The sequence below is a fragment of the Thamnophis sirtalis genome, unplaced genomic scaffold (assembly GCF_051295495.1).
Source record: "Thamnophis sirtalis isolate CommonGarterSnake01/CBP01778 unplaced genomic scaffold, rThaSir2_p1.2 scaffold_4, whole genome shotgun sequence".
NCBI classification, from domain to species: Eukaryota; Metazoa; Chordata; class Lepidosauria; order Squamata; family Natricidae; genus Thamnophis; species Thamnophis sirtalis.
The window spans coordinates 31632865-31646350 of record NW_028261384.1 but is presented as its reverse complement, the minus strand read 5'-3'; the positions used below and the strand labels follow the sequence as shown (position 1 = coordinate 31646350).

General features: G+C 40.2%; 1 protein-coding gene across 2 annotated transcripts in view; it reads right to left on the bottom strand.

Annotated features, from left to right (window-relative positions):
• The window catches only part of PPP1R9A (protein phosphatase 1 regulatory subunit 9A), a 99296-nt gene extending 89226 nt beyond the window's left edge, over positions 1–10070 (bottom strand). For both annotated transcript variants that reach the window (XM_014060119.2, XM_014060120.2), the window contains exons 1-2: positions 9577–10070; positions 902–2507 (exon numbers count right to left, since the gene is read on the bottom strand). In XM_014060119.2, coding sequence (XP_013915594.2) covers positions 902–2266 — 1365 coding nt within the window. In that variant the 5' untranslated portion in view covers positions 2267–2507; positions 9577–10070. The remainder of the gene's footprint in view (positions 1–901; positions 2508–9576) is intronic.
• Positions 10071–13486: the final 3416 nt, after the last annotated feature.

The following is a 13486-nucleotide window of genomic DNA, read 5'->3' as shown; positions in this document are numbered from 1 at the left end:
TACGTGAATCATGCAAGTTAATGCAGCTTCTTCCATTGAGTTTGTTTGTTGGAAGCCACCTGGGAAAGTTATAAAGGGTAATCACATGACACCAGGACAATCCAAATATCATAAGTACATGCCAATTGTCAAGCACTCGAATTTTGATCATGTGACCATGGAGATCCTGTGACGGTTCTTAATGTGCAGACTGGTCACAAGTCACTTCTTTTTAGTACTATTGTAACTGAACAGTCACTAAACAAACCTTTGTAAGTCAAGGACCACCTTTACTGAATTTTCCAATAGTGCTGGATACAAACAATTTAAAAACCAACTTCCATAATACACAAATTTGCACTACTGAATAAAGCCCCAATTGTTTGAGAGCATTTGTTTTGATTATATCTGCTTATCTTTTCCATCAGCCCCAGTTTAACCTTTTTACCATGTTGTCAAATGTGTTTCAGTTATTTCTTAATAGATAAAGTGATTACTACACCTTCAATAGATTAACAATTTTTGAAAAGTTCCCTACACTTTTGAATGTTGGTTCTCCTTATACATATTTATATTTTATCTAGCAATTCTGCCTCCTCATTCCCCACTAGAAGGCTAATAACAAAAATTGCATAGACAAATTGGCTTAACAGACATAAACGTAACCTGAGTAAATTTCAGAATAGGTAAACATTTTGTAACATTGGCTTAAATGTTCCCTAAAGTAACATTTAACAAAGGGAATCAAAGCACGGGACTTGTTTAATTTAAATTATAACTTTTTTGTCAAAATATCCAGTACTCAATGGAAATGGGCAAAATCTCCATTATCAACATTCATTAGCAAAACCACCACCATGAAAAAAAAAAAAAACCAACTTGGAATAAAAAATGTGCATGCATATAAAAGAGTGAAACTTACCTTAATTGGAGCTGTACTAAACATAATTTTTCTGGCTGGTGGGATTTCCTCTTCTTCTGATAATCCTCTAACTTCAAAACTTTTGTCATGATCAGAACCGCTGTTATCATCACTATCTTCTTGGTCATCCTCTTCAGTTTCATCCTTCCCCCAATCAAAACTATATATTGATTCTATCTTATGGACTTTATAATTGCCCTGAGAGCTCTGGAAATCAGCTTGTTCTTTCTGAACTTCCCTTTCACTTCTATCTTCAACTGAAAATGAAGCTACGTGGAAAGTGCTGTCATCAATAATGACAGGGCTCACTGGCATTTCTATCTTTTCAGCTCCATCCACTATCTCTTTTTGCAGAGAAGATGCTTTAGAATCTGTTTCTGCCTCATTCTTAGTCTCACCCAAATCCTGTTTGTCACATCTATCTACTACCATCTCTTGTTTAAGTGATTCAGATGGGCCAGAAGTGGAGAAGCAGGCACTTTTAATTTGTGTTTCACTTGTTTTTAAATCAGGAAAAGTGCTTTTTGATTTTTCATTAACTAAAATAAGGGTATGTGGAGAATTCTCAAGAGATACTGAACAAGTATTTTGTTTTGATAAGGGCCAAGCACTGGTATCTTTTAATGGACTAAAACTATCAAGATTTCCAACTGTGGGAGACAAATCATTGTTGACAGCAGACAGGTTTAGAGGGTAATGGCCAGTTACAGTGAACTCTTCACTGCTTTCTTTTTCTGAAACAACTACATCTTTTTGTGAATCATTTTTTTCCAACACTGCCAGTTGAGACACAGTTGGTGGAACAATCTCTGCTTTTGAACTAGAACTGTCCATTGAATCTTCTAGGGAACTTCCTTTGCTGGACTTAAAGGAATACAAATCATCTTCATCAGCAGAGGCTGTTTTCTCTTTCTTTGGGGAGCAGTGTTTGGAGGGCTGTGTTTTGTTTCTTTTAATGCCCTTCCTGGTTTCAGTAAATTTGGAAGATTCATCATACAAAGTATCAAATATACTAATCCTTTCTGAGATGGAAGCTTCTAACTGTATTACTGTTCCATCAGCTTTCTCCACAAACTCTATAGGTTTGTTTCGTCCTTCAGATAATACTAGACTATTACTTCTTCTGACCTTAGACCTTTCCTCAGCATTCTCACTAGGCTCTGCACCCATTTGCATGAATATCTTTTTAATCCTGCTAACATTAGAGCCATAATTCCTTCCCCTGGTTTGCTGAGAAGCAGCTTCTACTGTTTCTTGTTCTTCATCAAAATTCTTTCTTAGGGCTTGGAACTGAGCTCTATAAGAATTCCTGTGAGGAGAGGCACTTCGGATGGTTGGTTTTTCCCCTGAACACTCTGACTTCATGTTTACAAATTTCAGAAAGTTACACTAACATATATAAAAGATATCTAACTTCAGAAGGTTACACCAGCATATATAACAGCTACCTAACTAAGTTTGGTTAGAATTGAGGAGGGACTTAAAATAAGAGAGATTCTATCCAAGTAATACTCATAGGCAGCAGATAATCTTCCAGAAATGGATTGTAGTAACGGGAAATCAGATGCAAAATCAGATGATGTTTCAAAGAAACAGTTGGTGTAATCTGCAATACAAAAATAGGATTCTAATTTATACTTGGGTTCACACCTTTCATTTATGATTTATACATTTGTTTTGGCAAATCTTGGTAATACAGTGGAATCCCCAGTCATGACCATAATTCGTTTCAGGATTTTGGTCGCAATCCGATTTGGTCGTGGCTGGAAGTAAGACTGATTGCAGATGCGCGTACAAAAAAAATGGTGTAGCAGGGGAAATTGCCACGGCTGTGTTTGATTGCCACCTGAGGATGTGTTTGTCTGAGTGAAACATTTAGTGAATGTTTTGGCTGGCACCAGATTTGGTCATGGTCAGAAGCATTTGTGACCCCAAGTTCTAATGTAAAGTGAAACAGTTATATCTATAATGTACCCAATTGTAATTCCACCTTATGAACTAAGCTCACTTCAGCTTGGCAGATATTCATAATGAATATCCCACTGATATTTAGGTTCTTGGAGGAAAGGTAAAATTCAAAGAAAATGCAGAGACTTTTAAAGTTTTAATGACAGTGATAATCTTGTTGTAAAATAAACCCTGAATCTATAATATTTAAGTCTTTTGAACTCCATTGAACACTCAAATTAAGACAAAACAATTTAGCTGTATTTCTCTCACGAATGAATAATTACTATGTCCCATACTTGAGATTAAGGAACAGAGATTCTATGGAAGATTAAGTTTGAACGCTCTTTTTTCCCTGTTAGTCATTTTATAGCCTGTAAATAGGCCCATTACTATATCATATAACACCATGGAATAACTCTCTGAGGAAAATTCCAACATTTACAAGTTCACATATGTTGGTGTTACAAGTCCATTTGCATTGGTGTCACATATCTATCACAGATATTGTTTCCCTATTTATTTTATACCACCTCTTGTTATTTTGTATTGTGTGCGTGTGTGTGTGTGTGTGTGTGTTTATAGATTTTCTTATATATATATAAATATTTTATATTTGTTTTTGTAAATTTTCTTATATTTTCTTCATATATTTTCTTATATCGCCACTACATATGGGCATAAGACACTTCAGGCAGCACGCAAATGGGATAAATTTGCAAGTAGGCACATTTCCACTAAGGAACAACTATTTTTTTCTGTGTGAATGCCTACAATAGCATGCCCTACCCACCAGTTTCAGATATAAACTTCCAATAAAATGCACAGAATGATGGAAAATAGCCCCAGAAACTGTCTGAAAAATGATACAGAATCACAGATGTGCACTTCAGATTGAATAAATATCAGCATACCATGGAAAATCTCAGGGAACAATTACAACATACCATCATACCCAGAGCACATTGAAAGACTGACAATGACCATTCAGAAAACTTCCCAGAGACATGTCAGAAAAAGGAAAACTAAGTTACAAAGCAAACTACTGAAACTAAATCCCAGAACCAAAGAGGCATTGGAACCTGAATGGGTGGTCAACATGTCCAGCTGCATACTATCTGGGTATAGTCTAGTCCAGTGGTGGGTTTCAATTTTTTTTAGAACCTCTTCTATAGGTGTAGCCTGCTTTGTGGGAATGGGTTGCCAGCCATGTCATTGAATAGGAGTGGCTTGGAAGTCATGTGACTGGGTGGGCATGGCCAACTTGTAAAATGTGGTAAAACTAACTTAACAACACTCTTGCTTAGCAACCAAAATGTTGGCTCAGAAACTCTGGCATTTGAAGCACGCAAGTCTTAAAGCTGTCAAGTCACAAGACCCTTACTCCCCTAACCCTTTAGAAACCCCTTCCCCCAGGGGTGTTCAAACTTGACAGCTTTAAGACTTGTGGACTTCAATTCCCAGAATTCCTCCTCCAGTCATGTTGGCTCAGAAACTCTGGCATTTGAAGCACGCAAGTCTTAAAGCTGTCAAGTCACAAGACCCTTGCTCCCCTAACCCTTTAGAAACCCCTCCCCCCAGGGGTGTTCAAACTTGACAGCTTTAAGACTTGTGGACTTCAACTCCCAGAATTCCTCCTCCAGTCATGTTGGCTCAGGAACTCTGGCATTTGAAGCACACAAGTCTTAAAGCTGTCAAGTTACAATACCCTTACACCCCTAACCCTTTAGGAAAAAACCTCCAGGGGTGTTCAAACTTGACAGCTTTAAGACTTTAAGGTTTAGATAGACTCTTAGAGGCGGGTGGGACAATTGGTGAGCCAATCAGTGAGCGGCAGGCAGGGCAAGCGTGGTATGGACGGGTGGGGAGAGGGAGCTGGAACCGGTTCTAAAAGACACGGTAGATTTGTGGAACCTCTTCTATAGAAGAGGTTAGAACTGGGCAAGAACCCACCCCTGGTCTAGTTTGATGAAAAGAAGGACTGGGGGTGACATGATATCAGTGTTCTGATATCTCAGGGGCTGCCACAAAGAAGAGAGAATCAAGCTACCATATTTTTCAGAGTATAAGACACACCTTTTTTCCTCAAAAAAAGAGGCTGAAAATCTGGGTGTGTCTTATACTGCAAATACATCATTTTTTGCCTCCTGAAACCCTGCCCCTTCACCAAAATGGCCATGCATACCTTTATGGAACCTTTCAGAGAGCTCCTGGGGGCTGGTAAGGGCAGAAATGAGCAAAAAACAGCCCTTTTTTGCCCCTCCAGCCCCAGCAGCACTCTATAAGCCCCCATAAGGCTATGCATGCATTTTTTTAAAACAAAAAACAGTTTTTGCAAAAAATGGGCCATTTTTTGCTTGGTTTGCTCACGTCCCAGGAACACTCTGCAAGCCCTCCCCCCTCCCCAAGGCTATTCATGCCTTTTGGGGGGGGAACCAGGCCTGTTTTTGTAAAAAATGGGCTTTGGGGGGAGGTTTGCAGAGTGCAAAAACTTTTCCCCCCTTTTTGGAAAGCTCTTTAACTGATTGATGAGAATTACATTGATCAAGTGCTATGTCAGAAGAAACACCTACCTATCTACTGTATTTCTCTCTCCATTTCTCTCTCTCTCTCCCTTTATGTACCTACCTACCTACTCTCTCTCTCTCTTTCTCTCCCTCTCTATCCATCTATCTACTTACTTTTTTAAAAAATTGCCTCTTCAAAACCTTGGTGCGTCTTATAATCCAGTGCATCTTATACTCAAAAAAAATATGATACTCTCCAAAGCACTTGAGGGTAGGACAAGAAGCAATGGGTGGAAACTAATCAAGGAAAGAAGCAACTTTAGAACAACTCACATAATTGGCCAAAGCACATATTCCAATAGAGAAGAGGGGCTCCAGCATGAGTCCAAACACTCAGAACAGTACATTTCTGGTCCCAGTGACTGACCAGATTCAATCTTGCAAAGTGAGTTATGACTGTTTATATGTATGAATTGCTGTGACCCAAGGTCATGTGATCCCCTTTTGCAATCTTCTGACAAAGTTAATGGCGAAGCCAGATTCATTTAACTTAGTAACTTGGCTGCAGGGATTAATTTAACAATTGTGACAATGGGGCAAAACTCACTTAACAACCATCTCACATATAAGTAATCTAGGACAATTGAGCCAAAAATTTATGTTGCTAAGTGAGACAGGTGTTAAATGAATTTTGATCCATTTTACAATTGCTCTTGGCAGGCGTTGCTAAGTGAATCACTGCAGAATGAATCTAGCTCCATTGATTTTGCTTGTCAGAAATCGCAAAAAATAATCCCATGACTGTCTCCAGACACTGCAACTGTCACAAATCTGAGTCAGCTGCCAAGCATTTGTCTTTTTATCACATGACCATTGGGATGCTGCAACAGCTGTTGTGTGAAAAACAGTCAAAAATCACTTTTTCCAGTCCCTTTGTAACTTTAGACAGTCATTAAATGAACTGTTGTAAGTCAAGAAAACATCTTAAAAACAGACCAGCTAGAGAAAACACACAAGACTATCAACATCTTCCAAAGAAAATTCACGGGGGAAGAAAATTATAAATAAATAAACACACACACATACACACATAGACACACACCCAAACTAAATGCGCCATTACCAAAATAACAATCCAACCTTCTACAAGATAAGCTGTGTAAAAACACTTGGACAAGACAAACCTACTGAACATCGTGTGTTTGTGTGTGTGTGTGTGTGTGTGTGTGTGTGTTTCGTCCAACAAAATGGATAGCCATACAATTTTATCAAAAAGTGCCTTTCTGCTTAACCTACCATGGCTCAACCAACAGAAGCTGTTAAAAGGATAACATTTTGCCATCCATCAAAAATATTTCAGAAACCATCAACAGACTATTACAACCACATGGCATCAACATAGCACACAAACCAACTAAAGTCCTCCAAAACATCTTAAGTAAACCAAAAGACTCAGGAGGCCCAGAAAAAAAATCATACAACGTACAAAGTAAGGATTATTAACAGCCATTATTAAAGACAAACAAGCAGAAGATTAGCAGAGCACATCCATAAAGACAAAATAGCAGTCAGAAGAAATTATAAAAGCTCCTTAATTTCAAAACACATGGCCAGACTCAACCATAGTTTCAAATAGGAAATTGTGGGAACTCCAGTTCAAGCCAGGTCCAAAAAAATCAGAGAATTCCTGGAGGCCCAAACTCAGATCTGACCATTAAGAGGGCACATGGATATAAACATCTGCACACCATTCAAAAGAGGCCAAATAGAATAAAAGGCCAAAAGCAAGCAAAGAGACCAAAATGCCTGCTCAGTAGCAATCAACACCCATACCAGGAAAGATTAACACCAAAATTAACATTAGACCAACAATCAACACTAGACATCAATGAACAATACTTGTTTATTTACTTATTTTAATACTTATTTTACTTATTGATCCTAAATAAGTAAATTTTGTCTTAAAAATCTCCAGTGATGACTGGCTTCAGAAATTGTGAGTGCTTCATTGCTGGAGGTTTTTAAGAAAAGATTAGACAGCTACTTGTCTGAAATAGTATAGCTTGGGTAGGGGGTTGGACTAGAAGACCTCCGAGGTTCCTTCCAGCTCTATTCTGATTAAATCAAGAAACCAATTCCGACAAACAAGCTACTAATAAACAACATCTAAATAATAAACCAACATCTCTCCCACCTACATTGACATGGCAATCCACTATTATACAAAAATAAGAGCAAGCCCCACACTCTCCTAGCACTGTTACCTAGTTTAATAATGATATGTCTGCAAAATAATAATAATAATAAAGCTCAAAGAATACCATATACAATGTATTTTGCTGCAATATTCCTGTACTAGAGTTTCACCACATGGTGACACATAATCAGATATCTTCATTTTTCTCTTACAGAAATGATGAAATGTACCAATCAGTGACAGGATCCTTTGAAATACCAACACTAAGGCAGTAATACCAGTTTTTAGAATGCCAATCAATGCACCAGCAAATGTACAAATTAAACACTGGCTTCAATAAATCTGGGGGTGAGAGTGAGAATCAAATACAATGAAACTCAGAATCAGCAAAGAAAAATAATTTGGTATGAAACGACTTGCCTGTCTCCTTGGTAGTCTTGTCAGCCTGACAAAGAACCCTTAAAGGTTCACAGAAATGCATGAAGAATTTTAAGAATGAGAAGCAGGCCATCTCACAAAAAACTTGGGTCTCAATATTATTAGGTGGTCAAACTGCCTTTCACAAACATTGACAATTATCCCTGGTAACAGAGAGGCAGTTGGCAGCCTTTGCCATGGTGGATGGGCAAAAGGAGGAAATGGTTGTTTGCTTCCAGCTTTAGTGAACAGCAGCAGCACATGACCAATAATAAAGAGAGCAAAATCTCTCATTAGTGCAGTTTCCGCCTTCTCCGCGGTTACAACTTCGTCAACACTGCAATTCCCCCCTTAGAGAAGGTGCACATGTACACTTGCTTGGCGCTCCCTCAGAAGCAGGGAAGCCTTTCAGAGCTGCCGGAGCTGAGAAAGAACATATTGCATCCAGATCTGGCGATTCGGTCTTTTGCTCCACCGGCAAGGTTTGGATGTGGCTGCTCCTTCTGTCCCTAAACCCCCTTCTGGGAACGCGGCATCTTCCCTGCTCCCCGCACGGCCTTTTTCCATTCCCGTCCGTGAAGGGTCGTTACTAAAAGGAGGGGCGGCAGGTACAGGGAAGGAAGGAGCGAGAAGCCCACAGGATTGAAGGGCTCCCTACAAAATAACGAGAGGAGGCGGAGAGAACCGCTCTGAATCTCAAGGCAGCGGAAAAATCACCGTGCCGTTTCGCCGCCGCTTGCGCAAGGAACGCGCTAAGGAGGAAGTCTTGCGGAGGGGTGGGGGGGAGGAATTCGGAGCTCGCTGGAAACCACCATGTGGCAATGAAAAAAAATATGCACGTTTTCTCTTCTTTGCTTCTCGCGCTCTGCCCACCCCTTCCGCGTGATGAAAGTGAGATAGAAGACTGAACTCCCGTGGCGGAAAACGCCGAACGGAGAAGCACCTTGCAACAGGAGATGGAGCAGCACCGCCTCTGGATAAGCAATGCAGGGAACCGCGCAAGGGGGAAAAAATCTGGCGTGACAGTAGAGCCGCCGCGCAACCCGTCTGCTTTTTTGGGGGGGGGGGAAGGGGGGGCGGAGTGCCGAAACAAAAGCGTTGCGAGCAGCAGGGACCTCTACCCACTACGCTCACTTTGGCCCTAAAAAAATTACCATAGCGTGGCTTGCACGTCGCCCTACCCGGAGTGTGGGCGTTGCAAATCAACCGCTTTTGCCTTCATATTCTATACTAGGGGTGTTGCCGCGGCTCAAGCCGCCGTCCCGTTTCATTACCATCGCCAACACCGCCCGCCGACCCCCTCCTCCCGCGCCCAGCACCACAGTTACACCTACCCGGTTGCTACACCGGCTCGGCTCCGCAACACCAGAAGAGGCACACAGCTGATAGTTCCCGCACTAGACTGTAACCCTGGTTCCCGCCGCCCGGTCGGTCGAGAGAGATGGGCCGGCAGGCGGAGGCTCCGAGAAGGCGCCCTGACAAACCTCCGGGGAGTCCCGGCTTCTCTCCTCCACTTGAGCCAAGAACGCCTGACAGGTGTTTAACTTTCTAACGCGTTGCAATGGTTTGCTTCGCGCGAGAGAAGGGAAGGCACAGAAAGCACGAACCTGCTGCTGCTGCTGCTGCTACCTCTGCAAGAATCCAGCGATATCGATGGGCCTTTGTCGAAACGAGCGGGAGCGAACGGCTACTGCTGAATAACTCGGACACTACAAGCGTGGCCTCTTAGTAGCTTCTGGCTACGAATCACCCCGCCCCCTCAATCAGTCCCACGCACGTGCACTCATTCTGAAGGCTGATGCGGAGGTCTGCGCGCTCTTGCAATCAAGGCTAACTGCAAAGCGGTTGCCTTGACCGGAGGTGCTGAAAAATAAATTGAAAACAGCAAGAGACTGTGGGAGGGCTCCTGTCCTGGAAGTGCCCCTCTGCTGGACTTATCCAGTTTCTCGCCGTCTATCTCGCAGCGGCTTGTCACCCGCCACCTAAGGAAAACCCATCTGCAAACGTAAGATGGAGGCTCCCTCTGGTTGCAATCCCGAGCTATTGAGACGTATTTCCATCGCTATGGGCACGTACTATTTTTGAACGCTAATGTTGCATATAATACATCCAATATACATTCGCTGTACAGTAGGTACATATAAGCCCTGGCTATTGGCATGTAGTGTTTCTGAATGTGCATACTGTATACAATATTTCGAATATATTACATAAGCAATGTAGGCATATAACTCCTTGATATTAATACTCAGTGTTTCTGAATGCCGAAAATTATTAGAATTTTAAAAATTCTCTATGACTTGTGCTTATCCTGATCATCTATTACAACACCCTCACTAAAGTAAGAATGTAACAAAAATGTAACAAGTGAATTGTAATTATATTTCAATATACATTGCAACTTTCTAGCTAGTAGATTTTTTCTTCTTCAATTAAACCCTAAGTATAATACTATGGTAAGGGTAAGGGACAGGAATCTGGTTAAAAGTGTGGCTATTCCTTAGGCCTCCTTGTGGTGAAATGTAATAGGTTTGGTGTTCCTTCTGTCTTTCCATCACTTGTGAATGATCTGCCAAGCCACAGCTTAATGAAAGCAAACTTCACTTCCAAACATGGATTTAACTTGGTCATCTAAATTCAAACCATGTTTGATCATTCTTGTATTAAGAATACTGTAAGCACAATTCTACATAATGATACTTATTTCTTTTAAACCAATTTAGGAATTCATCTTGGTTTAAAAAGGAGTAAAATATTCATCATATTTTTAATATATTTGTGTGAGGGCTTAAGTTTTGTTTTACTCGCATGTTATATTCACAAAATACCACAAATTAGCAAACCATACATTTAGCCTAATAAATAGTGTGAACAGCTTTATTGTTAGTTTCTGGTTTGAACTAATTTAGACAAAGAATTGTTAAGCTAGGATAATAGTGTTGTGAGGATCTCACTACATAAAATGAACCATCATCATATACTAGCTTCCTTTCCCCCCCCCCCAAAGAAACAGATCATCTGTGAAAGCCATACTTAATTTGCCTGTTTATTTTTAATATATTTTATGAGCTCATTACATATTCTGAATTCTAAAAGTAAATGCTTAATTAAAAACAATTAAAAATAATTTCAGATATTGGCTTTAATTTTCTTAAGAAAAAGTGATTTCTTAAGAAAAAGTGGGCGAAAAGTAGCATGAGAAAATGTCTCCCACCCTCCGAAAATTTATTGCCCCAACCAATAAAAGTCTGTATAATGAACACTTTTCAAAAGTGAAGAATCAAACCAATATTTGGTGAGCTACTATTAAAAAATGAGTGAGGATCCTACAACATTTCTTCACAAAAGTTTCTTTTAATAACAAAACTTTAATAACAAAGATTTTCGGATTAAATAAGCATAAAAGGAAGATTGAGGTTTATTGCTGTTTATCAAATTATTTTAAGATTGAAAAGTCAAGAAACAGTAAAATTGGTGTGTCCATTTTTCTTTCCATATTGATTGGCCAAGTTCCTTTTTTAGTATAGCACTTCTTATTACTTTTTTATTTTTGTGTTTACGTCCCAGTGTCCCTTTTGGTAAGATGGGCAGCTATAGATAAATTAGATAAATACATAAAACAAATAAAAATAATTAAGGGAAGAAAAATAACTCATTCCTGGGAAAGCCAAAAGTGTGAAAAAGAAATGAAAATTATTCTTGACTTTATTCTGCTTGGTGAAAGATGGAGCAGAGGAAAACTGAAAGCTTCCCAGAATCTACATGAGGCTGCCCTAGAGGAGCATCTGAAAACAGAGCTGGCAATTAGGTAAGCAACTCCATCAGCATTTGTTACACCTCTGCTCCACAAGCTGCATTAGTTACCAATATGCTTTCAGGTTCAATTCACAGAGCTGGTAAACCCTATAAATCAGGGGTGAAATGTTCTGAAGTCTGCTGCCGTTCTGAAGTCTGCTGCCGTTTCGCTTTGCTACTGGTTTGCTTTGCTTCACGCGTGCAAGCACACCGCTGATTGTCAGACAGCTGATCATTGGAACTATAGGCTAACTGGTAGTTCCAATGATCAACTGTGTGACAATCAGCTGTGCCTTGCTATTTCTAATGGCACAGGACAGCTGATTTGTCGCACAGTTGATCGTTGGAGTTACCAGTTCATCTGAAGTGATAGCATTTTTTTTACTATTGGTTTGGGCGAACCGGTAGCATTTTTTACTACCTGTTCGAGAAAAACAGTCCCAACTGGTAGCATTTTACCCCTACTATAAACCTATAAAGCCATGAGGGTCACCTATCCCCACTTGAGGGTCACCTATCCCCACTTACCTCTATCCATTGTATCAGAACTGGCATGTTATGGGTCCAGTTTATGAATGTGTGTCATCAAGCAGGATTCAGAAAGAAGCCCTTTCTGCCATAGAGGTCATTCTGTGGAACATTATCCCTTCCTGCCTTCCCACTGTGATTGCAGATTGGCTCCAATCCCTCCCAGGCTTTAGGATGGCCGTGAAGACATTTATCTCCCACTGTGTCTAGGTATCTGGCAATGGTGGGGAGCCAATAGGAAAAATGTTATGTAATTCAGGATTGAACTGTGGAGTCCTTGAAGCTTTCTGAGTTTGGTCGTTTGCTTGCTGGCTTTCTATTACATGATTAGGTAACATATCAGTGTCAGTGAGTGTGGGGTTTCCTCCCTTCTTACGCACAGCAGTTGTCTTGCTGGTTTTGATGGAGGTCTGGTTTTCTCTTTGGTAGTTCCTTGATTAGGTTATAGTTTTCTGCTTGATTGTCTGGTGTTAGTCCCTACTTACCTGGGTATTAATTGCTGGACAGGATGTAAACTGTCTTTTTTTTTTCATTCTTAGCTTTTTTTATATTGTCTCTTGAATGGCATTTAAATGCGATTTATCTCTGTGTGTATTGATAGTTGATTTGGCTGAATGCCAAGCTTCCAGAAATTTCCCATGTTTTTTTAATTCAGCTTACTCTAGGATACTCTTGGATTCCCTGTTGAAACTATGGTTAAGTCTGTCCATGTGTTGTGATTAATGAGTTTTCATTGTATGCTCTTATTGCTAGTTGATGTTCATGGATACGCACGAAATAATAACTGACACAAATTATTAATTTATTAGATTTATTAGATTTTTTTAAAAGCCAACTTTATCACTTTATAAGTAACTCAAGGCAACAAACATACTTAGTACTCCTTTCTTCTATTTTCCCCATAATAGTCCTGTGAGGTGGGTTGAGCAGAAAGAAAGGACTGCCATTGCTGTAGAACAGGGGCGTCAAACTTGTGGCCCACGGGCCAGATGTAATCATGTCCTGACCATGCCCACCCTTAGTTTAGCAAAGGGGGGAAAAGTTGTGATACATCACATGACAATGTGTCATTGCGAGTTTGACATTCCTGCTGTAGAGTGATGCAGTAGTGATTACATGCATAACCAGAATCTTCAATGTGTACTGTAAGCTAAAACAGTAGCACGGAATACAGCAATTTAAAAGCTACCATGG